Genomic DNA, 24000 nt, shown 5'->3' on the forward strand with positions numbered 1-24000 from the left:
AAGGAGAGCGGGTGTTGTGTTTACCAGGAAACTGGTAGGTATATCCGGGGGTGATGCCCGCGTAGCTCCGACTGGTGTAGGTGGCAGTCTGGAAGCTGGGATAACCTGTGGAGACAAAGAGACAAACTGTATGAAATGTCTTCCAATAATGCAGGACACAAACATCCATCCATCCATCCATCTTCTTCCGCTTATCCGAGGTCGGGTCGCGGGGGCAGCAGCCTAAGCAGGGAAGCCCAGACTTCCCTCTCCCCAGCCACTTCGTCCAGCTCTTCCTGTGGCACCCTGAGGCGTTCCCAGGCCAGCCGGGAGACATAGTCTTCCCAACGTGTCCTGGGTCTTCCTCGTGGCCTCCTACCGGTCGGACATGCCCTAAACACCTCCTTAGGGAGGCGTTCGGGTGGCATCCTGACCAGATGCCCGAACCACCTCATCTGGCTCCTCTCCATGTGGAGGAGCAGCGGCTTTACTTTGAGCTCCCCCCGGATGACAGAGCTTCTCACCCTATCTCTAAGGGAGAGCCCCGCCACCCGGCGGAGGAAACTCATTTCGGCCGCTTGTACCCGTGATCTTGTCCTTTCGGTCATAACCCAAAGCTCATGACCATAGGTGAGGATGGGAACGTAGATCGACCGGTAAATTGAGAGCTTTGCCTTCCGGCTCAGCTCCTTCTTCACCACAACGGATCGATACAGCGTCCGCATTACTGAAGATGCCGCACCGATCCGCCTGTCGATCTCACCATCCACTCTTCCCTCACTCGTGAACAAGACTCCGAGGTACTTGAACTCCTCCACTTGGGGCAGGGTCTCCTCCCCAACCCGAAGATGGCATTCCACCCTTTTCCGCGCGAGAACCATGGACTCGGACTTGGAGGTGCTGATTCTCATCCCAGTCGCTTCACACTCGGCTGCGAACCGATCCAGCGAGAGCTGAAGATCCTGGCCAGATGAAGCCATCAGGACCACATCATCTGCAAAAAGCAGAGACCTAATCCTGCAGCCACCAAACCAGATCCCCTCAACGCCTTGACTGCGCCTAGAAATTCTGTCCATAAAAGTTATGAACAGAATGGGTGACAAAGGGCAGCCTTGGCGGAGTCCAACCCTCACTGGAAACGTGTCCGACTTACTGCCGGCAATGCGGACCAAGCTCTGACACTGAGCATACAGGGAGCGGACCGCCAAAATCAGACAGTCCGATACCCCATACTCTCTGAGCACTCCCCACAGGACTTCCCGAGGGACACGGTCGAATGCCTTCTCCAAGTCCACAAAACACATGTAGACTGGTTGGGCAAACTCCCATGCACCCTCAAGGACCCTGCCCAGAGTATAGAGCTGGTCCACAGTTCCACGACCAGGACGAAAACCACACTGTTCCTCCTGAATCCGAGGTTCGACTATCCGGCGTAGCCTCCTCTCCAGTACACCTGAATAGACCTTACCGGGAAGGCTGAGGAGTGTGATCCCACGATAGTTAGAACACACCCTCCGGTTCCCCTTCTTAAAGAGAGGAACCACCACCCCGGTCTGCCAATCCAGAGGTACCGCCCCCGATGTCCACGCGATGCTGCAGAGTCTTGTCAACCAAGACAGCCCCACAGCATCCAGAGCCTTAAGGAACTCCGGGTGGATCTCATCCACCCCCGGGGCCTTGCCACCGAGGAGCTTTTTAACTACCTCAGCAACCTCAGCCCCAGAAATAGAAGAGCCCACCACAGATTCCCCAGGCACTGCTTCCTCATAGGAAGACGTGTTGGTGGGATTGAGGAGGTCTTCGAAGTATTCCCTCCACCGATCCACAACATCCGCAGTCGAGGTCAGCAGAACACCATCCTCACCATACACGGTGTTGACACTGCACTGCTTCCCCTTCCTGAGGCGGCGGATGGTGGTCCAGAATCGCTTCGAAGCCGTCCGGAAGTCGTTTTCAATGGCTTCCCCGAACTCCTCCCATGTCCGAGTTTTTGCCTCCGCGACCGCTGAAGCCGCACACCGCTTGGCCTGTCGGTACCTGTCCGCTGCCTCAGGAGTCCTATGAGCCAAAAGAACCCGATAGGACTCCTTCTTCAGCTTGACGGCATCCCTCACCGCCGGTGTCCACCAACGGGTTCTAGGATTACCGCCACGACAGGCACCAACTACCTTGCGGCCACAGCTCCAATCAGCTGCCTCGACAATAGAGGCGCGGAACATGGTCCACTCGGACCATGAACTGCCTATGTGAGAATCCTAAAAAGGAAGCGCTTCAAGTTGAATCTTCGTGGTGTTTTTGAAAGTGCACCACCTCGGAATTGACAACGAGCAAAGTGTTTTGCCAAGAGGATTATTTGTAACGTGTTGCATTTTCAGAATGTGCTTGTCCTATTTTTGACCAAAGTCAGACAAAGAAAACAATCTGAAGTTGTCTTTATTAAGTATTAATTCCATGATTTTACCAGTCTGGCCCGTGTGAGAATACATTCCTCCATGCAGCCTCTGAGCTAAAATGACTTTGACACACCCGGTCTAAGCCCTGGCTCCCTTACCTGTACTTAATCGGCAATTAGGACAAACTTGTGCCTGGTTGCCAATCAAGCTGCTTTCTAAGTCCTTTGACTTTGCACTATGCTTCTTGTGCACTGCTGCTTTTATTTGTGCAAATCCTTGCTGCACTTTGTTTTGTTTACCCTATTAAAGCCCTTTTCACTTCGCCTGCTGTCTCTGCATCCTGCGGTGCAGACCGTGACTCAATGTCAGAAAATATGCTTCAGTATCCAGGATCCCCTGCTGGCCTCACTATGGACTGGACTCTCACGTTATTAACCCTATCCACTCGGCATGGAGGGGTGCGGAACACGGTCCCTTCCAAGGTTTCTCATTGTTCCCATTGGGTTGACTAGTGATGGGTTGATGAGGCGTCATGAAGCGTTTCGACACATTGCAAAACTGTATTGATACTGTGTCGATACTGTGTCACTAAATACTGACATCTGCTGGACATTAAAAATCCCTACAGGCAACCTATGGACCGACTCAACTGACTGATTTGATGCCCTAGTACAGGGGTCACCAACCTTTTTGAAACCAAAAACTACTTCTTGGGTACTGATTAATGCCAAGGGCTACCAGTTTGATACACACTTAAATAAATAAATAAATAAATTGTCATTTGTAAGTTACACATAAGTGTGATTTAAACAAGAATAGCTAAATAAAAACATTTATATATATAAAAAAATGGGTATTTCTGTCTGTCATTCCGTCGTACATTTTTTTTTCCTTTTACGGAAGGTTTTTTGTAGAGAATAAATGATGAAAAAAACCACTTAATTGAACGGTTTAAAAGAGGAGAAAATACGAAAAAATTTAAAATAAAATTTTGAAACATAGTTTATCTTCAATTTCGACTCTTTATAATTCAAAATTCAACCGACAAAAAGAAGAGAAAAACTAGCTTATTTGAATCTTTTTGAAAAAAAAAAAAAAAAAAATTTATGGAACATCATTAGTAATTTTTCCTGATTAAGATACATTTTTGAATTTTGATGACATGTTTTAAATTGGTTAAAATCCAATCTGCACTTTGTTAGAATGTTTAACAAATTGGACCAAGCTATATTTCTAACAAAGACAAATCAGTATTTCTTCTAGATTTTCCAGAACAAACATTTTAAAAGAAATTCAAAATACTTTGAAATAAGATTTAAATTTGATTCTACAGATTTTCTAGATTTGCCAGAATAATTTTTTTGAATTTTAATCATATTAAGTTTGAAGAAATATTTCACAAATATTCTTCGTCGAAAATTTTTTTTTTATTATTCTTTACAATAAAAAATAAATAAATGTACTTGAACATTGATTTAAATTGTCAGGAAAGAAGAGGAAGAAATTTAAAAGGTAAAAAGGTATATTTGTTTAAAAATCCTAAAATCATTTTTAAGGTTGTATTTTTTCCTCTAAAATTGTATTTCTAAAAGTAATAAGAAGCAAAGTAAAAAATAAATGAATTTATTCAAACAAGTGAAGACCCATCCATCCATCCATTTTCTACCGCTTATTCCAAGTGAAGACCAAGTCTTTAAAATATTTTCTTGGATTTTCAAATTCTATTTGAGTTTTGTCTCTTTTAGAATTAAAAATGTCGAGCAAAGCGAGACCAGCTTGCTAGTAAATAAATAACATTTAAAAAATAGAGGCAGCTCACTGGTAAGTGCTGCTCTTTGAGCTATTTTTAGAACAGGCCAGCGGGCGACTGATCTGGTCCTTACGGGCTACCTGGTGACCGCGGGCACCGCGTTGGTGACCCCTGCCCTAGTATATACAATAATATAAACCAAGTCATTTAGGATTATTTCATATCTTCATTTAAATAAAAATATATTTTTATCTTTTTTAGATACAGTCAATAAATAATGTGAACATGTATCATAACATGGAAATCTAAGAGAACGTGTTGTGGATGATTGTGGACTGGGAATTTTTTTTATTTATTTTTTTTACACATTTTTATAAATAAAAAAAAAAAAAAAGTTTTTCCGACGTATTACATTTTAGACGATTTCTCTTCTTAGTTATTATTTCTCGGGCTGTAGAAAAGAGCCGCTCACAGGGCACAGAGGAGGCGTCAGTGCGACACAGTTGGCGTATCGGTCACGTGACCAAAACAGCTCATGATCGGTCACGTGACTTTCTAAAAGCGGTACGCGCACCGACACAGGGTTTTGCTCTATGAGCTCGACGCATGCGCCGATGCATCGGTGTTGCCGGACCCATCACTAGGGTTGACTTTTTCCTTGCCCTGATGTGGTTTGATAGCCGAAGATGTCGTTGTGGCTTGTGCAGCCCTTTGAGACATTGGTGATTAAGGGTTTTATAAGTAAACTTTGATTGATTGATACTGTGTCAAATTTTTACTGCCTTTTTTTTTTTTTGAAAGAAAGAGTTTTTTTATGGCAAACACACAAGATTTTCCCTTAAAACAAGATCAACTTTAGTTCTATTTGCAGATGTATTTTTTTTTGCATTTTTTGTGAAATAAAAATGAGTTTTTTATGGCAAACCCAAAATATGCAATATATTCCCCCAAAAACATTTCTAGGCAAAATATTCGATGTGAAGTAGCCTTCAATAGGTCAATAATTCATAACACCATTGATTTTAATTCCTATTTATATTTTTGAGCAATGACCGTTTTAAAGGGGAAAAAAACTGCCATATATTTTTATTTTTTTATTGAGACAAAGATTATTTATTTATTTAATATTTGTTTACTTCCAAAGGTTTTTTTTAATTGTATTTCTTTGTTCACTGTTCTGTTACAGAGAACAAGGAAATAGGATACAATTGCTACGATAGGAAAAGGGGTAGGATTAAATAAGCTCTGCTTCTTCCTACTCCTTTTCGGACGTGCTGTAATGAAACAACTGGAAATATGCGATGCATGACATTGTGATTGTATTTTATGCACGTTCGAAATAAACTGAAACTGAACTGAACTGAACTGAACTGAACTGAAAGCAGTGACAAGGGTGCAGTTCTCAAATTTGGACGCTGGATGGCAGCATTGGCAAATTAAGTTGATTTAAGGCCTGCTTGGTGATTAGGAAACACAACTTTGTTAAAGGTCTGATGTGCCAAGATCACACATCAGGCCATTTGAATACTTTATTATTCAGTCTTCTGTTAGGACTTTATTCATCCCACAATGTGGGGAATTACTATGTTGATAAACACAGTTATAATATCAATTAATCAATCAAATAATCAATAATGAATGTCTAGATCAGGCCTGGGCAATTATTTTGACTCGGGGGGCCATAACATGTGTCTGGGGGGCCCGTATATCTGATTTTTAGGAACACTAATACAAATCCTCACAATAATGTCAGATTGAATGTTAAAAACGTTATGACAGACCGCCTTAAAAAACTGAATGGAATTTTACATTTTTTTACTGAATGAGACACCCAGAATCCATCCATCAATCCATCCATCTTCTTCCGCTTATCCGAGGTCGGGTCGCGGGGGCAGCAGCTTAAGCAGGGAAGCCCAGACTTCCCTCTCCCCAGCCACTTCGTCCAGCTCCTCCCGGGGGATCCTGAGGCGTTCCCAGGCCAGCCGGGAGAGATAGTCTTCCCAGCGTGTCCTGGGTCTTCCCCGTGGCCTCCTACCGGTCGGACGTGCCCGAAACACCTTCCTAGGGAGGCGTTCGGGTGGCATCCTGACCAGATGCCCGAACCACCTCATCTGGCTCCTCTCCATGTGGAGGAGCAGCGGCTTTACTTTGAGCTCCCCCCGGATGGCAGAGCTTCTCACCCTATCTCTAAGGGAGAGCCCCGCCACCCGGCGGAGGAAACTCATTTGGGCCGCTTGTACCCGTGATCTTGTCCTTTCGGTCATAACCCAAAGCTCATGACCATAGGTGAGGATGGGAACGTAGATCGACCGGTAAATCGAGAGCTTTGCCTTCCGGCTCAGCTCCTTCTTCACCACAACGGATCGATACAGCGTCCGCATTACTGAAGACGCTGCACTGATCCGCCTGTCAATCTCAGGATCCACTCTTCCCTCACTCGTGAACAAGACTCCGAGGTACTTGAACTCCTCCACTTGGGGCAAGATCTCCTCCCCAACCCGGACATGGCACTTCACCCTTTTCCGGGAGAGAACCATGAACTCGGACTTGGAGGTGCTGATTCCCATCCCAGTCGCTTCACACTCGGCTGCGAACCGATCCAGCGAGAGCTGAAGATCTTGGCCAGAGGAAGCCATCAGGACCACATCATCTGCAAATAGCAGTGACCTAATCCTGCAGCCACCAAACCAGATCCCCTCAACGCCTTGACTGCGCCTAGAAATTCTGTCCATAAAGGTTATGAACAGAATGGGTGACAAAGGGCAGCCTTGGCGGAGTCCAACCCTCACTGGAAACGTGTCCGACTTACTGCCGGCAATGCGGACCAAGCTCTGACACTGATCATACAGGGAGCGGACTGCCACAATCAGACAGTCCATTACCCCATACTCTCTGAGCACTCCCCACAGGACTTCCCGGGGTACACGGTCGAATGCCTTCTCCAAGTCCACAAAGCACATGTAGACTGGTTGGACAAACTCCCATGCACCCTCAAGGACCCTGCCCAGAGTATAGAGCTGGTCCACAGTTGACACCCAGAATGTACATGAAAGTAAAGAATGTTACAATATTAACTATGAAGGATAAAACACTGAATATTGACAGCATATGACCGTCACACCCCCTTCTCCATCCACATATTTTACAATCAAGCAAAATGCAACAAACAGAGTGAAATATGAACGCCAAGAGTAACAAAAAAATCCCACCTACAATCTGATACATGTGATACATCACTAAGCTTTTCAACTTTGTTGTCAAAATCTCCTTCCACGTCTGTCCCTGACACCCACATTTCACACTCTGGAAACACTCTGTGGAAACACTCCCCAGTAGAGATGCGCGGTTTGCGGACACAACCGCGGAGTCTGCGGGTCGGAAAAGAGATGGACACTTTTACGGAGAGGAGAAGGGACGCCTCGCCGGGGTCCGGGACCGAGGCCCCTTCCCCCGAGAGGGCCCCACCGGGAGCCGTAGCTGAGGCGATCCGCGAGAAGGGCCCGACGCACGTCCAGGGTCACCACCGCGCCCACCGCACCGACACCCCGCCTCGTCCGCCTTCGCCGCGGCCGGCGTCATGCGCAGCAGGTAAGCAGCTTACCTGCCCGCCACCCCTGTGGCGGGCAGGTAAGCTGCATACCTAACATCGTAACAGGGGTCACTCCGCGCTCCGCCCGCGCAGCTTACCTGCCCGCCACCCCCGTTGCCGGGGGCGCGTAACAGGGGTCACTCCGCGCGCAGTGCGCTCACAAAAGGGGTGGGGCTCACCCTAGTGAGCCGAGTGGGCCACTTTTGGTAAGCAGAACTGGCGCTGCGGGATGAACCGAACGCCGGGTTAAGGCGCCCGATGCCGACGCTCATCAGACCCCAGAAAAGGTGTTGGTTGATATAGACAGCAGGACGGTGGCCATGGAAGTCGGAACCCGCTAAGGAGTGTGTAACAACCCACCTGCCGAATCAACTAGCCCTGAAAATGGATGGCGCTGGAGCGTCGGGCCCATACCCGGCCGTCGCCGGCAGCGAGAGCCGCGAGGGCTAGGCCGCGACGAGTAGGATGGCCGCCGCGGTGCGCGCTGAAGCCTCGGGCGCGAGCCCGGGTGGAGCCGCCGCGGGTGCGAGGGACATCGCACCTCCACGCGCTTGGAGGTGCGCTCAGCGCGGCTCCCAGATGACTGCGCACTGGTGTGCGTCTGGGCCGTGACAGCGTGGCACGCATTGAATGTCTGTGCTGCATTGGATCAGTCTCCTTTCTTTAACAGGCAAAAGCTTTATAACCTCACTAATGCCTTGCATCGTCTATATTAGATATATAACAACGGGCGGGTGCGGTTTTGATTAAATGTTAGAAACGGGTGGATGGCGGGTGGTTGACGACTTTTGTGATGCGGTTGCGGATGAAATAATTGCCTATCCGCGCATCTCTACTCCCCACCCACACTGCTTGGTGCCTCGTCTGAGCAGCTGTGACTTAGATTACATAGTAACTAATTAGATGACTATAGTAACTAATTAGATGACCATAGTAACTCATTAGATGACCATAGTAACTCATTAGATTACCAGAGTAACTAATTAGATGACCATAGTAACTCACTAGATGAGCATAGTAACTAATTAGATGACCATAGTAATTAATTAGATTACCATAGTAACTAATTAGATGACCATAGTAACTAATTAGATGACCATAGTAACTCACTAGATGAGCATAGTAACTAATTAGATGACCATAGTAACTAATTAGATGACCATAGTAACTCATTAGATGACCATAGTAACTAATTAGATCACTTTTATTATTCCGATATTGTTCAACTCTTAATTACGATACTGATATCAATCGATACCGATTTTAACCGATACCGATATATGCAATCGTGGAATTAACACATTATTCTGCCTAATTTGGACAACCAGGTATGGTGAAGATAAGGTACTTTTAAAAAAAATTAATAAGATAAATAAATTAAAAACATTTTCTTGAATAAAAAAGAAAGTAAAACAATATAAAAACAGTAACATAGAAACTAGTAATGAATGAAAATGAGTAAAATTAACTGTTAGTACTATTAGTGGAGCAGCAGTGTGTGCTTACGGACTGTATCCCTTGCAGACTGTATTGATATATATTGATATATAATGTAGGAACCTACCAGAATATTAATAACAGAAAGAAACAACCCTTTTGTGTGAATGAGTGTAAATGGGGGAGGGAGGTTTTTTGGCTTGGTGCACTAATTGTAAGTGTATCTTGTGTTTTTTTATGCTGATTTAATACAAAAATGAATAAAAAATAAAAATAAACCGATACCGATAATTAAAAAAAACGATACCGATAATTTCCGATATTACATTTTAAAGCATTAGAGCAGGCCGATATTATCGGACATCTCTACTTAGTATAGTTGAAGACTTACGGTCATTAGAAAAGATCATAATGATTATTGGCAGCTACACTTTACATCTTAAACATCTAAAGAAATGATTTGGGAATGTCCGGCGAGCCAGATTAAAAAGCCTTAATTTAACAAGTGGCTGGCTAGCTTCTGTAGACAACAGGGACTACCGTTGATTGATAATTGGCCCTCTTTCTGGGGCAAACCAGGCTTGCTGATGAGAGACGGCCTTCACCCTAACCAGGAAGGCGCCATCATCCTGCCTAAAAACATAGACTACTGTTTAAGTCACATTTGACTAACTACACTAGAGCAAGCCCGGTCACAGGCAATTACAGAGCCTGCTAGTCCGGGTGAGGAGTCAAGTTAAGCTAGAACTAGCCAGCGCCAGGCTGGATAATTCCTGTACGCATAGCAATTTTCTTAGAACAACACACAACTCACATAAACAATCTGAAAATTCCCGTCGTATCAATTCCTAGATATGGTCGAAACTATTTAAAGTGCACTACGTATAATAAACGCAACATTATTAATATACCCACATATGCGGTCCTCTCCAAGGTTTCTCATAGTCATTCACATCGACGTCCCACTGGGGTGAGTTTTTCCTTGCCCTTATGTGGGCTTTGTACCGAGGATGTCGTTGTGGCTTGTGCAGCCCTTTGAGACACTTGTGATTTAGGGCTATATAAATAAACATTGATTGATTGATTAATTTTCCCAGGTCTTGTCCAGGTGGACTTTTCCCAGGATTCATTGGAATGATGGCTTGACAAATAGACTGAATGTAGTTTGGAATTGGACTCTTTGTCCGGCTTATTAGTGATTCCCAGAGCCCAAAAACAGTCTGCGGGCTATAGAGCGTTTTCTATTGGGGCTCCAGTACTATGGAATGCCCTCCCGGTAACAATTAGAGATGCTACCTCAGTAGAAGCATTTAAGTCCCATCTTAAAACTCATTTGTATACTCTAGCCTTTAAATAGACCCCCTGTTAGACCAGTTGATCTGCCGTTTCTTTTCTTTTCTCCTCTGCTCCCCTATTCCTTGTGGAGGGCGGGGGGGTGGGGGGGGGCACAGGTCCGGTGGCCATGGATGAAGTGCTGGCTGTCCAGAGTCGGGACCCGGGGTGGACCGCTCGCCTGTGCATCGGCTGGGAACATCTCTGCGCTGCTGACCCGTCTCCGCTCGGGATGGTGTCCTGCTGGCCCCACTATGGACTGGACTCTTACTATTATGTTAGATCCACTATGGACTGGACTCTCACACTATTATGTTAGATCCACTATGGACTGGACTCTCACACTATTATGTTAGATCCACTATGGACTGGACTCTCACACTATTATGTTAGATCCACTATGGACTGGACTTTCACGCTATTATGTTAGATCCACTATGGACTGGACTCTCACTATTATGTTAGACCCACTATGGACTGGACTCTCACTATTATGTTAGATCCACTATGGACTGGACTCTCACACTATTATGTTAGATCCACTATGGACTGGACTCTCACACTATTATGTTAGATCCACTATGGACTGGACTCTCACACTATTATGTTAGATCCACTATGGACTGGACTTTCACGCTATTATGTTAGATCCACTATGGACTGGACTCTCACTATTATGTTAGACCCACTATGGACTGGACTCTCACTATTATGTTAGATCCACTATGGACTGGACTCTCACACTATTATGTTAGATCCACTATGGACTGGACTTTCACGCTATTATGTTAGATCCACTATGGACTGGACTCTCACTATTATGTTGGATCCACTATGGACTGGACTCTCACACTATTATGTTAGATCCACTATGGACTGGACTCTCACTATTATGTTGGATCCACTATGGACTGGACTCTCACACTATTATGTCAGACCCACTATGGACTGGACTCTTACTATTATGTTAGATCCACTATGGACTGGACTCTCACACTATTATGTTAGATCCACTATGGACTGGACTCTCACACTATTATGTTAGATCCACTATGGACTGGATTCTCACACTATTATGTTAGATCCACTATGGACTGGACTCTTACTATTATGTTGGATCCACTATGGACTGGACTCTCACTATTATGTTAGACCCACTATGGACTGGACTCTCACTATTATGTTAGATCCACTATGGACTGGACTCTTACTATTATGTTAGATCCACCATGGACTGGACTCTCACACTATTATGCTAGATCCACTATGGACTGGACTCTCACTATTATATTAGATCCACTATGGACTGGACTCTCACACTATTATGTTAGATCCACTATGGACTGGACTCTCACTATTATGTTGGATCCACTATGGACTGGACTCTCACACTATTATGTTAGATCCACTATGGACTGGACTCTCACTATTATGTTGGATCCACTATGGACTGGACTCTCACTATTATGTTGGATCCACTATGGACTGGATTCTCACAATATGATGTCAGACCCACTCGACATCCATTGCTTTCGGTCTCCCCTAGAGGGGGGGGGTTACCCACATATGCGGTCCTCTCCAAGGTTTCTCATAGTCATTCACATCGACGTCCCACTGGGGTGAGTTTTTCCTTGCCCTTATGTGGGCTATACCGAGGATGTCGTTGTGGCTTGTGCAGCCCTTTGAGACACTTGTGATTTAGGGCTATATAAATAAACATTGATTGATTGATTGATTGATTTTGAATTCTGTTCCACTGGGTTTCTTCAAGGTTGCAAAATAAAAACAGGACATAATGACAGTTTCTGGTCCCGCCTGCCACCTTGCTGGGCTGATGGCAAGGTGAAGATGTCTGAAGCTCCATGTGAAGGTCATGAAGCGTCACGTGACCTTCAAACCCGACGAGAGTGCACCGCTATAGAGTTGTTGAGCGATACATCCTTCCTGTCCTAATCAATAGCAACTTACCCAGCATACCGATCCCCAGCATGAACGCATCCATTCCATAGGGCATCACCCGAGAGCGCCCCCTGGCTGAGCCGGTGGGGGACATCACCTCCTTGGGTTGGGCTTTCTTGCATTCCACCTGTTTGTGACGACAACACTTGTTCAACGCAAAATCATCCTGGAAGAATTCCAGCTGGGTGAGTCGCTTCTCACCATTTTGTTGTTGATCTCGTGGAAATGGATCTCGCAGACCTTCTCCACCACATCCTCGTTCTCGAAGGTCACAAAGCCGAACCCTGCAAGGATGAGACCAGCGTGTGAGGGCAACTTTTGACACACCAGGGTTTTGGGCTTGGGACGGTGTAGGCCTTTATGCCAAACTGTTAAAGGTAATAGTCTTGAGTAATCAGTTGTAATAGCCGCTTAACCCCCGCAGTCTCACACACACACACACACACACACACACACACACACACACACACACACACACACACACACACACACACACACACACACACACACTTTCTTGTATTTCCTACCTTCTGGAGACCTGAGAAAAATGCAGTGTATTGACAACATTAATAATATATACATACTATGTAAATATAAAAAAGTTTGTTGTGAAAAATGAGTTGGAATTTCACAAGAAAAAGGTCACAAAAATATAAAAAAGTTTGTTGTGAAAAATGAGTTGGAATTTCACAAGAAAAAGGTCACAAAAATATAAAAAAGTTTGTTGTGAAAAATGAGTTGGAATTTCACAAGAAAAAGGTCACAAAAATATTAAAAAAAGTTTGTTGTGAAAAATGAGTTGGAATTTCACAAGAAAAAGGTCACAAAAATATAAAAAAGTTTGTTGTGAAAAATGAGTTGGAATTTCACAAGAAAAAGGTCACACAAATATAAAAAAGTTTGTTGTGAAAAATGAGTTGGAATTTCCCAAGAAAAAGGTCACAAAAATATAAAAAAGTTTGTTGTGAAAAATGAGTTGGAATTTCACAAGAAAAAGGTCACAAAAATATATAAAAAAGTTTGTTGTGAAAAATGAGTTGGAATTTCACAAGAAAAAGGTCACAAAAATATAAAAAAGTTTGTTGTGAAAAATGAGTTGGAATTTCACAAGAAAAAGGTCACAAAAATATACAAAAGTTTGTTGTGAAAAATGAGTTGGAATTTCACAAGAAAAAGGTCACAAAAATATACAAAAGTTTGTTGTGAAAAACGAGTTGGAATTTCACAAGAAAAAGGTCACAAAAATATAAAAAAAAGTTTGTTGTGAAAAATGAGTTGGAATTTCACAAGAAAAAGGTCACAAAAATATAAAAAAGTTTGTTGTGAAAAATGAGTTGGAATTTCACAGGAAAAAGGTCACAAAAATATAAAAAAGTTTGTTGTGAAAAATGAGTTGGAATTTCACAAGAAAAAGGTCACAATTTCACAAGAAAAACTTAGAATTTTGGCAGTATTATAATAAAAGTTATCATTTTACTCAACGCAAGTCAAAATTTTGCAAGAAAAACTGAACATTTGTGCAATATTATGATTAAAGTTGGAATTATACTCAAAAACAGTCGCAATTTTACAAGAAAAGCTTAAAAGTTTGGCAATTTTATGAAAAGAGTCGTAATTTTACTCGACAAAAGTCACAATTTTATAAGAACACTTTAAAGTTTTGGCAATATTATAATAATAATCGGAATTTTACTCGGCAAAATGATAACAAAAGTCATAATTTTACTCCAAAAATGTCACTATTTTACCAGAACAACAACAAAAATTGGCAATATTGTGATAAGTCAGAATTTTATATTACAAATGTCACCATTTTGCATGAAAAAGTAATAATTTTACATAAAAAAGTCACAATTGTACGAGAAAATATTGCAATAATACAGAAACAGAAAGAATGTGAGAAATTGTTCCCAATTTTATGAGAAAAAAGTCGACGTGAGAAAAACTGCTTTTTGTTAAAAAAAAATAAAATAATTGTTTGTAATTGTTTTTTAATCTTCATTATTTACTTCAAGTTATTACAGTATTGTTAGAATAATCATGTATATATTATCACAATAACTTTATACTTAAGGGCCGTTGCTATAAATTATTGTCAATTGCGCTGAGATGGTATTTTTCTATCTGTGCAAGGACAAAACTTCTTGTCTGAGGGGTGGCCGCAGATGTTATCTTTGTTTTGTTTTACAGCCAAGGACTTCAAGGACCTCAACGAACATAAGATGACAGCACGCAGACGAAGCAGAAACAAGGCAATCACAAGGCCCCAGCACATTCCGCCACGTATTGTGCGTACTGGACCTGCTTTGCGTGGTATATATGACCACTCCTTTTAGAGGCGGCCTTAGTGTTGTTGACTGTGGAACTCCTGAATAAATAGAGGAGCGCGGGAGCTGAACCTTAGAGCGTAGGGCGAGACTGTGACTAAGTGTGCAGCTCCATGCGTTCTCCTCATGAGCAAAATTTAATTTTGCTCATAAATGATTCCTTGCTTCTTGTCATCAGTGTTTGAACCTGACAAGTATGTCTCTATTCAATTTGAACAATCCCTCCTTTTTGTCACCACCCTACTTTTGATAGATGTCACCACAAATGAGACATTGTCTATTAGATGCAATCACTTGTTCACACCTCCTCATATGGAAGATACTTTTCCTTCTTCATGTCTCAAGAAGGGCAGCAATACAAGAACACACACACACACACACACACACACACACACACACACACACACACACACTCTTGTATTTCTTACCTTCTTGAGACCTGAGAAAAATGCCTCCCCCTTTAGGACCAGCCTTTCTAGATATATAAAGATGTGTATTGACAACATTAATAGAATTTACACACTATGTAAATATAAAAAAGTTTGTTGTGAAAAATGAGTTACAATTTCACAAGAAAAACGTAGAATTTTGGTAATATTATAATAAAAGTCCTCATTTTACTCAACGCAAGTCAAAATTTTGCAAGAAAAGAAGGACTTCAAGGACCTCAACAAACATAAGATGACAGCACGCAGACGAAGCAGAAACAAGGCAATCACAAGGCCCCAGCACATTCCGCCACGTATTGTGCGTACTGGACCTGCTTTGCATGGTATATACTGTATGACCACTCCTTTTAGAGGCGGCCTTAGTGTTGTTGACTGTGGAACTCCTGAATAAATAGAGGAGCGCGGGAGCTGAACGTAGGGGCGAGACTGTGACTAAGTGTGCAGCTCCATGCGTTCTCCTCATCTGTCTCTGCATGATTCCTTGCTTCTTGTCATCAGTGTTTGAACCTGACAAGTATGTCTCTATTCAATTTGAACAATCCCTCCTTTTTGGCACCACCCTACTTTTGATAGATGTCACCACAAATGAGACATTGTCTATTAGATGCAATCACTTCTTCACACCTCCTCATATGGAAGACACTTTTCCTTCTTCATGTCTCAAGAAGGGCAGCAATACAAGAACACACACACGCACACACACACACACGCACACACACACACTCATCCATCCTGCCCTCCCTTCCTTCCTGGCCAGAAGGCCGGGGCCAAGCTGGAAGGCTGTCATGATCGATCAAGTCCCAGGGTGGGGAGGAGGCGCTTAAGGAGGCTTTATCCTGATCCTGATTAACGGACTGGCTAATTAGACTAGCCCCGTTTGTCTCCTCCAGCCCGCCGGGCCCACAGGAAGTCGGCCTGCTCGGGGTGATCAATACATACCCGGGAAAACTGGGGTGGAAAAGGAGTAACTTAAAGGAAAGATCCAGAGAGAGGAGGTCTCACCTCGATGTCTGTTGGTGGTCTTGTCGAACATGAGCATGGCGTCGTCTACCTGGAGGGGACAAACAAGACAGTTGACACTCGCCCTCTCTCGCCCTCTCTCTCTCTCTCTCGCCCTCTCTCTGGCCACGCAGCATATTGCCTGACCTCAGCCCTTCTCAAGTTCTGCAGGAAGGCTCAGCAACAGATGGACAGACGCGAGGAGGAGGAGGAGGAGGAGGAGGAGGAGGGAGGTGACAGGTTATGAAAGAGAGGAAAACATGGAGGACGCCTCCAGAAGCAGGCTGGGTGTGCACAATGGGTGGCATGCAAACTTCCCCTTTTCTCCCCTCCAAACTTTGACATTCCCATGGCAACTGTACAAAAGAGAGCCGCAGCAAACATCAAATGAATAGCAGTGAGGGGGGAAAAGAAGAAAACGTGTAGAAAGGTGAATCTTGCCGGCAGGTGGGTGTGGGGGGGGGGGGGGGTAGTAACAGGTGGATGTATTGTGAAAGAGTACAGAGAGACCGCTAAGAAAAAAGAGAAAAAAGGATTGGGTCAAAGTGGAAAAAAGGAGTAGAAAGAAAAGACAAAGGAGAGAGAGAACAAAGGCTTTGTTTGTTGGTGGACACTCCACCATACTTCCTTCTCCTCGTTCTCCCACACTCACCTTTACACACACAGGTGAGTGTCCTAGTCACACACACACAGGTGTCTGTCCTAGTCACACACCTTTACACACACAGGTGTCTGTCCTAGTCACACACCTTTTCACACACAGGTGTCTGTCCTAGTCACACACCTTTACACACACAGGTGTCTCTTCTAGTCACACACAAGTGTCTGTCCTAGTCACACACCTTTACACACACAGGTGTCTGTCCTAGTCACACACCTTTACACACACGTGTGTCTGTCCTAGTCACACACCTTTTCACACACAGGTGTCTGTCCTAGTCACACACCTTTACACACACAGGTGTCTCTTCTAGTCACACACAGGTGTCTGTCCTAGTCACACACCTTTACACACACAAGTGTCTGTCCTAGTCACACACCTTTACACACACAGGTGTCTGTCCTAGTCACACACCTTTACACACACAGGTGTCTCTTCTAGTCACACACAGGTGTCTGTCCTAGTCACACACCTTTACACACACAAGTGTCTGTCCTAGTCACACACCTTTACACACACAGGTGTCTGTCCTAGTCACACACCTTTACACACACAGGTGTCTCTTCTAGTCACACACAGGTGTCTGTCCTAGTCACACACCTTTACACACATGTGTCTGTCCTAGTCACACACCTTTACACACACAGGTGTCTCTTCTAGTCACACACCTTTACACACACATGTCTGTCCTAGTCACACACCTTTACACACACAGGTGTCTGTCCTAGTCACACACAGGTGTCTGTCCTAGTCACACACGTTGAAACACACAGGTGGGTGTCCTAGTCACACACCTTTACACACACACGTGTCTGTCCTAATCACACACCTTTACACACACATGTGTCTGTCCTAGTCACACACAGGTGTCTGTCCTAGTCACACACCTTTACACACGCATGTGTCTGTCCTAGTCACACACAGGTGTCTGTCCTAGTCACACACCTTTACACACAAGTGTCTGTTCTAGTCACACACCTTTACACACACAGGTGTCTGTCCCAGTCACACACCTTTACACACAAGTGTCTGTTCTAGTCACACACCTTTACACACACATGTGTCTGTCCTAGTCACACACCTTTACACACAAGTGTCTGTTCTAGTCACACACCTTTACACACACAGGTGTCTGTCCTAGTCACACACAGATGTCTGTCCTAGTCACACACCTTTACACACACATGTGTCTGTCCTAGTCACACACCTTTACACACACATGTGTCTGTCCTAGTCACACACCTTTACACACACAGGTGTCTGTCCTAGTCACACACCTTTACACACACAGGTGTCTGTCCTAGTAACACACCTTTACACACACAGGTGTCTGTCCTAGTCACACACCTTTACACACACAGGTGTCTTTTCTAGTCACACACCTTTACACACACAAGTGTCTCTTCTAGTCACACACAGGTGTCTGTCCTAGTCACACACCTTTACACACGTGTCTGTCCTAGTCACACACCTTTACACACACAGGTGTCTGTCCTAGTCACACACAGGTGTCTGTCCTAGTCACACACCTTTACACACACAAGTGTCTTTTCTAGTCACACACCTTTACACACACAAGTGTCTCTTCTAGTCACACACAGGTGTCTGTCCTAGTCACACACCTTTACACACGTGTCTGTCCTAGTCACACACCTTTACACACACAGGTGTCTGTCCTAGTCACACACCTTTACACACACAGGTGTCTCTTCTAGTCACACACAGGTGTCTGTCCTAGTCACACACCTTTACACACACAGGTGTCTGTCCTAATCACACACCTTTACACACATGTGTCTGTCCTAGTCACACACCTTTACACACACAGGTGTCCAGAGGTGGGTAGAGTAGCCAGAAATTGTAGTCAAGTAAGAGTACTGTTACTTTAGAGTTTTATTACTCAAGTAAAAGTAAGGAGTAGTCACCCAAATATTTACTTGAGTAAAAGTAAAAAGTATGTTGTGAAAAAACTACTCAAGTACTGAGTAACTGATGAGTAACCTGTTCGTTTAATGATGACGGCAACAAATAATGCACAAAAACATAAAAATAGCAATGAGCAAATTCAGAGCCAGGAATATCTCTTAAGCAACTAAAACAATAATATATTAAATAATAATACATTAACATAAAAAAAAATGAAGGCAAATTGAGCCACAATAACTTAACTGCACCATAGGCTCAGTAGGCAGAGATTACAAAGGAAAATAACAAGTTAGCCTTTACGCAAACCATAAACTGATAGGTGTGGGCTGCACCTGGGAACACACTGATTGGTGTTTGTATGCATGCGTGTGTGTGTGTGTGTGTGTGTGTGTGTGTGTGTGTGTGTGTGTGTGTGTGTGTGTGTGTGTGTGTGTGTGTGTGTGTGTGTGTGTGTGTGTGTGTGTCTGTCTGTCTAAGAGGCTGCAGTGCGTTAATAAATGTCCCCACACGATGTACATTTGACAGTGATTCATAGCAGGGAAGCTAACATCAGCCTACGGTGACAGCCAGAATATCTACTAACGTTACTTACCGCCATGTGCTTCCTCAAATTTGACGTTGAGTTCATGTAAGCTTAAACTTGTTAATCATGTGACCGCCTGGCTCTGTTTGATTAGTAAAACGGAGTCAAACGTCACCAGTGACTGCATTTGATTGGTGAAACGCAGGCGATAATTGATTGATTGATTGATTGATTGATTGATTGAGACTTTTATTAATAGATTGCACAGTACAGTACATATTCCGTACAATTGACCACTAAATGGTAACACCCCAATACGTTTTTCAACTTGTTTAAGTTGGGGTCCACGTTAATCAATTTATGGCATGTGATAGATCCAGAGGTGGGTAGTAACGCGCTACATTTACTCCGTTACATCTACTTGAGTAACTTTTGGGATAAATTGTACTTCTAAGAGTAGTTTTAATGCAACATACTTTTACTTTTACTTAAGTATATTTATAGAGAAGGAACGCTACTTTTACTCCGCTACTTTTATCTACATTCAGCTCGCTACTCGCTACTAATTTTTATCCATCTGTTAATGCACGCTTTGTTTGTTTTGGTCTGTCAGACAGACCTTCAAAGTGCCTGCCTTACTGGTGACGTTCACTCCGTTCCACCAATCAGATGCAGTCACTGGTGACGTTGGACCAATCAAACAGAGCCAGGTGGTCACATGACCTGACTTAAACAAGTGTAAAAACGTATTGGGGTGTTACCATTTAGTGGTCAATTGTACGGAATATGTACTGTACTGTGCAATCTACTAATAAAAGTTTCAATCAATCAATCAATCAAAAGTGTGAAGGAAAAAAGACCCTTTTTTATTTCAACCGTACATCCCGTCAAAAGCCTAAAGACTGACTGCACAGTTCCTGTCTTCACAATAAAAGTGCCGCTCCATCGCGTCTGCGCTTTCAAAACAAGAGTCTCCGAAAGCCAGCGTAAACAAGCTAGCAAGCTACGGAGTTTGCCACCAATATATTTCTTGTAAAGTGTATAAAAACGAATATGGAAGCTGGACAAATAAGATGCCAAAAACCAACCACTTTCATGTGGTATTAGACAGAAAGGAGGAACTTTTTTTCTCCTCCATTTGAAAACGTGGACGTTATCATCACTACTGTCTGATTACAATCAATGCAAGTCATCAGAATCAGGTAATACACCAACTTATATTCTTGTCTTCATGAAAGAAAGGAATCTATATGTGTTAAACATGCATGTATATTCATTAAAACACCTTTAACATGTAAACAAAAACAGCAAAATAAATACATATAAATTATATACTGTATATATCAATGTATATGTATGTGTATATATATATATATATATATATATATATATATATGTATATATATATATATATATATATATATATATATATATATATATATATATATATATATATATATATATATATATATATATATATATATATATATATATATATAATTTGACCAAGCAACCCCCCCGTACCAAAAAGCCCTTGATGAAAGCGGATACAATTTCACCCTCACCTATGAACCCACGCCAGGAAACCAGCCAAAAAAGAACAGAAAACGAAACGACATCATCTGGTACAACCCCCCATACAGCAAAAACGTCTCAACTAACATTGGACACAAATTCCTCAATCTGATTGACAAACACTTTCCCAAAGACAACACCCTAAGAAAAGTATTCAACAAGAACAACATTAAATTGAGCTACAGCTGTATGAACAATATACGACAAATCATCTCAAACCACAACAAAACAATTGCAAATGAGCCGTCGGCCCCCGGACAGAGCGACTCCAAAACCAACAAAGGCTGTAACTGCCGAAAGAAACCTGATTGCCCTCTCAACGGGGGGTGCTTACAAACATCAGTTGTCTACCAATCTAAGGTAACACGCAAGGACATTAACACATCCGACACATATGTAGGATTAACCGAGGGAGAATTCAAAACCAGATGGAACAATCACAAGGCTTCTTTCAGGAACCAAAACCTGCTGAATACCACAGAACTCAGCAAACACATTTGGGACCTCAAAGACAATAATGTTGAATATTCAATAACATGGCAAATTCTTGCATCCCAGCACACCTTACAATAGTGGTAATAAAAGATGCAACCTATGCTTGAAAGAGAAACTGTTTATTATTTACCGTCCAGACCTGTCATCCCTCAACAAGCGCAGCGAAATTGTGACAGCATGCCGCCACAGACGGAAACACCTCCTAGGTAACACATGAGCCAATCACCACGTCCCTACACCAGCCTGTACCCACCCACTCTGTGCCCTATATCAACCATGGTATGTGAATGCTCCCATTAAAATCTCCTGATGATTGAGGGAACCCCCCCTCATGAAACAGGCCTGTAGAGATGAAATAGTCTTGTGATTTTTTTTCCCACACATACATATATATATATATATATATATATATATATATATATATATATATATGATATGTGTGTGTATGTTACTCATCAGTTACTCAGTACTTGAGTAGTTTTTTCACAACATACTTTTGACTTTTACTCAAGTAAATATTTGGGTGACTACTCCTTACTTTTACTTGAGTAATAAATCTCTAAAGTAACAGTACTCTTACTTGAGTACAATTTCTGGCTACTCTACCCACCTCTGGACACAGGTGTCTGTTCTAGTCACTACATGTTCTCCAGTCAAAGTCCACCTCACCTCCAGGGAACAACATGACACACTAATAATACACATTTGCTAAATCAATCAGTGCACTTGGTCTATAAAAGGCTGCAGTGGATATCATCCATACTCATATACTGGCTGTGTATGCCAGGACACTGCAATAGTGTGTGTGTGTGTGTGTGTGTGTGTGTGTGTGTGTGTGTGTGTGTGTGTGTGTAGCCCCGAGGCAAGTCGGCCTCCAGAAAGGTCAAAGGTGAGTGAGGAGTGTCAGTGTGAAAGCAGACCTCAAATCAAGCCTTCCCTACATCCAAATGTTGGCCTATCATCACATATGTCCATGCATTTCTCTTTCTTATTGTCCCTCTGCATTCATTCATAGTAGTGTTGTCCACATACCGGTACCAACACTTTTTAGATACTTTTCGGTACTTTTTGATACTTTTCTAAATAAAGGGGACCACAAAAAATGTCATTATTGGCTTTATTTGAACAAAAAAAATCTTAGTGTACATAAAACATATGTTTATTATTGTCATTTAGTCCTTAAATAAAGTAGTGAACATACTAGACAACTTGTCTTTTAGTAGTAAGTAAACAAACAAAGACTCCTAATTTGTCTGCTACTGGTTGGCAAAAAGTATTTTTAACCCAAGTAAGTGATTTTAGATCATCTCCCACAGCACAGTGGTTGAAAAACACTCATGTAGACCACAAGGAAGTCTTTTAGATTTAGAAAAAAATAATAATAACATGACTCCTTTAATGCACCTTATACAAACCCCGTTTCCATATGAGTTGGGAAATTGTGTTAGATGTAAATATAAATGGAATACAATGATTTGCAAATCCTTTTCAAGCCATATTCAGTTGAATATGCTACAAAGACAACATATTTGATGTTCTAACTCATAAACTTTTTTTTTTTTTTTGCAAATAATCATTAACTTTAAAATTTGATGCCAGCAACACGTGACAAAGAAGTTGGGAAAGGTGGCAATAAATACTGATAAAGTTGAGGAATGCTCATCAAACACTTATTTGGAACATCCCACAGGTGTGCAGGCTAATTGGGAACAGGTGGGTGCCATGATTGGGTATAAAAGTAGATTCCATGAAATGCTCAGTCATTCACAAACAAGAATGAGGCGAGGGTCACCACTTTGTCAACAAATGCGTGAGAAAATTGTTGAACAGTTTAAGAACAACCTTTCTCAAGCAGCTATTGCAAGGAATTGAGGGATTTCACCATCTACGGCCCGTAATATCATCAAAGGGTTCAGAGAATCTGGAGAAATCACTGCACGTAAGCAGCTAAGCCCGTGACCTTCCATCCCTCAGGCTGTACTGCATCAACAAGCGACATCAGTGTGTAAAGGATATCACCACATGGGCTCAGGAACACTTCAGAAACCCACTGTCAGTAACTACAGTTGGTTGCTACATCTGTAAGTGCAAGTTAAAACTCTCCTATGCAAGGGCGAAAACCGTTTATCAACAACACCCAGAAACGCCGTCGGCTTCGCTGGGCCTGAGCTCATCTAAGATGGATTGATACAAAATGGAAAAGTGTTCTATGGTCTGACGAGTCCACATTTCAAATTGTTTTTGGAAACTGTGGACGTCGTGTCCTCCGGACCAAAGAGGAAAAGAACCATCCGGATTGTTCTAGGCGCAAAGTGTAAAAGGCAGCATGTGTGATGGTATGGGGGTGTATTAGTGGCCAAGACATGGGTAACTTACACATCTGTGAAGGCACCATTAATGCTGAAAGGTATATACAGCTTTTGGAGCAACATATGTTGCCATCCAAGCAACGTTACCATGGACGCCCCTGCTTATTTCAGCAAGATAATGCCGCATTATGAAGCCTAAAATACCACAAGAGAGACCCCGGACTGTTGAACAACTTAAGCTGTACATTAAGCAAGAATGGGAAAGAATTCCACTTCAAAAATGTGTCTCCTCAGTTC

At 42.9% G+C, this 24000-nt stretch overlaps 1 protein-coding gene across 2 annotated transcripts in view; it reads right to left on the bottom strand.

Annotated features, from left to right (window-relative positions):
- The window catches only part of LOC133622994 (RNA-binding protein Musashi homolog 1), an 89709-nt gene that overhangs the window by 8880 nt on the left and 56829 nt on the right, over positions 1-24000 (bottom strand). For both annotated transcript variants that reach the window (XM_072914292.1, XM_072914291.1), the window contains exons 7-10: positions 16218-16266; positions 12641-12723; positions 12449-12566; positions 25-105 (exon numbers count right to left, since the gene is read on the bottom strand). In XM_072914292.1, coding sequence (XP_072770393.1) covers positions 25-105; positions 12449-12566; positions 12641-12723; positions 16218-16266 — 331 coding nt within the window. The remainder of the gene's footprint in view (positions 1-24; positions 106-12448; positions 12567-12640; positions 12724-16217; positions 16267-24000) is intronic.

Source organism: Nerophis lumbriciformis, linkage group LG12 (assembly GCF_033978685.3).
Source record: "Nerophis lumbriciformis linkage group LG12, RoL_Nlum_v2.1, whole genome shotgun sequence".
Lineage (NCBI taxonomy): Eukaryota > Metazoa > Chordata > Actinopteri > Syngnathiformes > Syngnathidae > Nerophis > Nerophis lumbriciformis.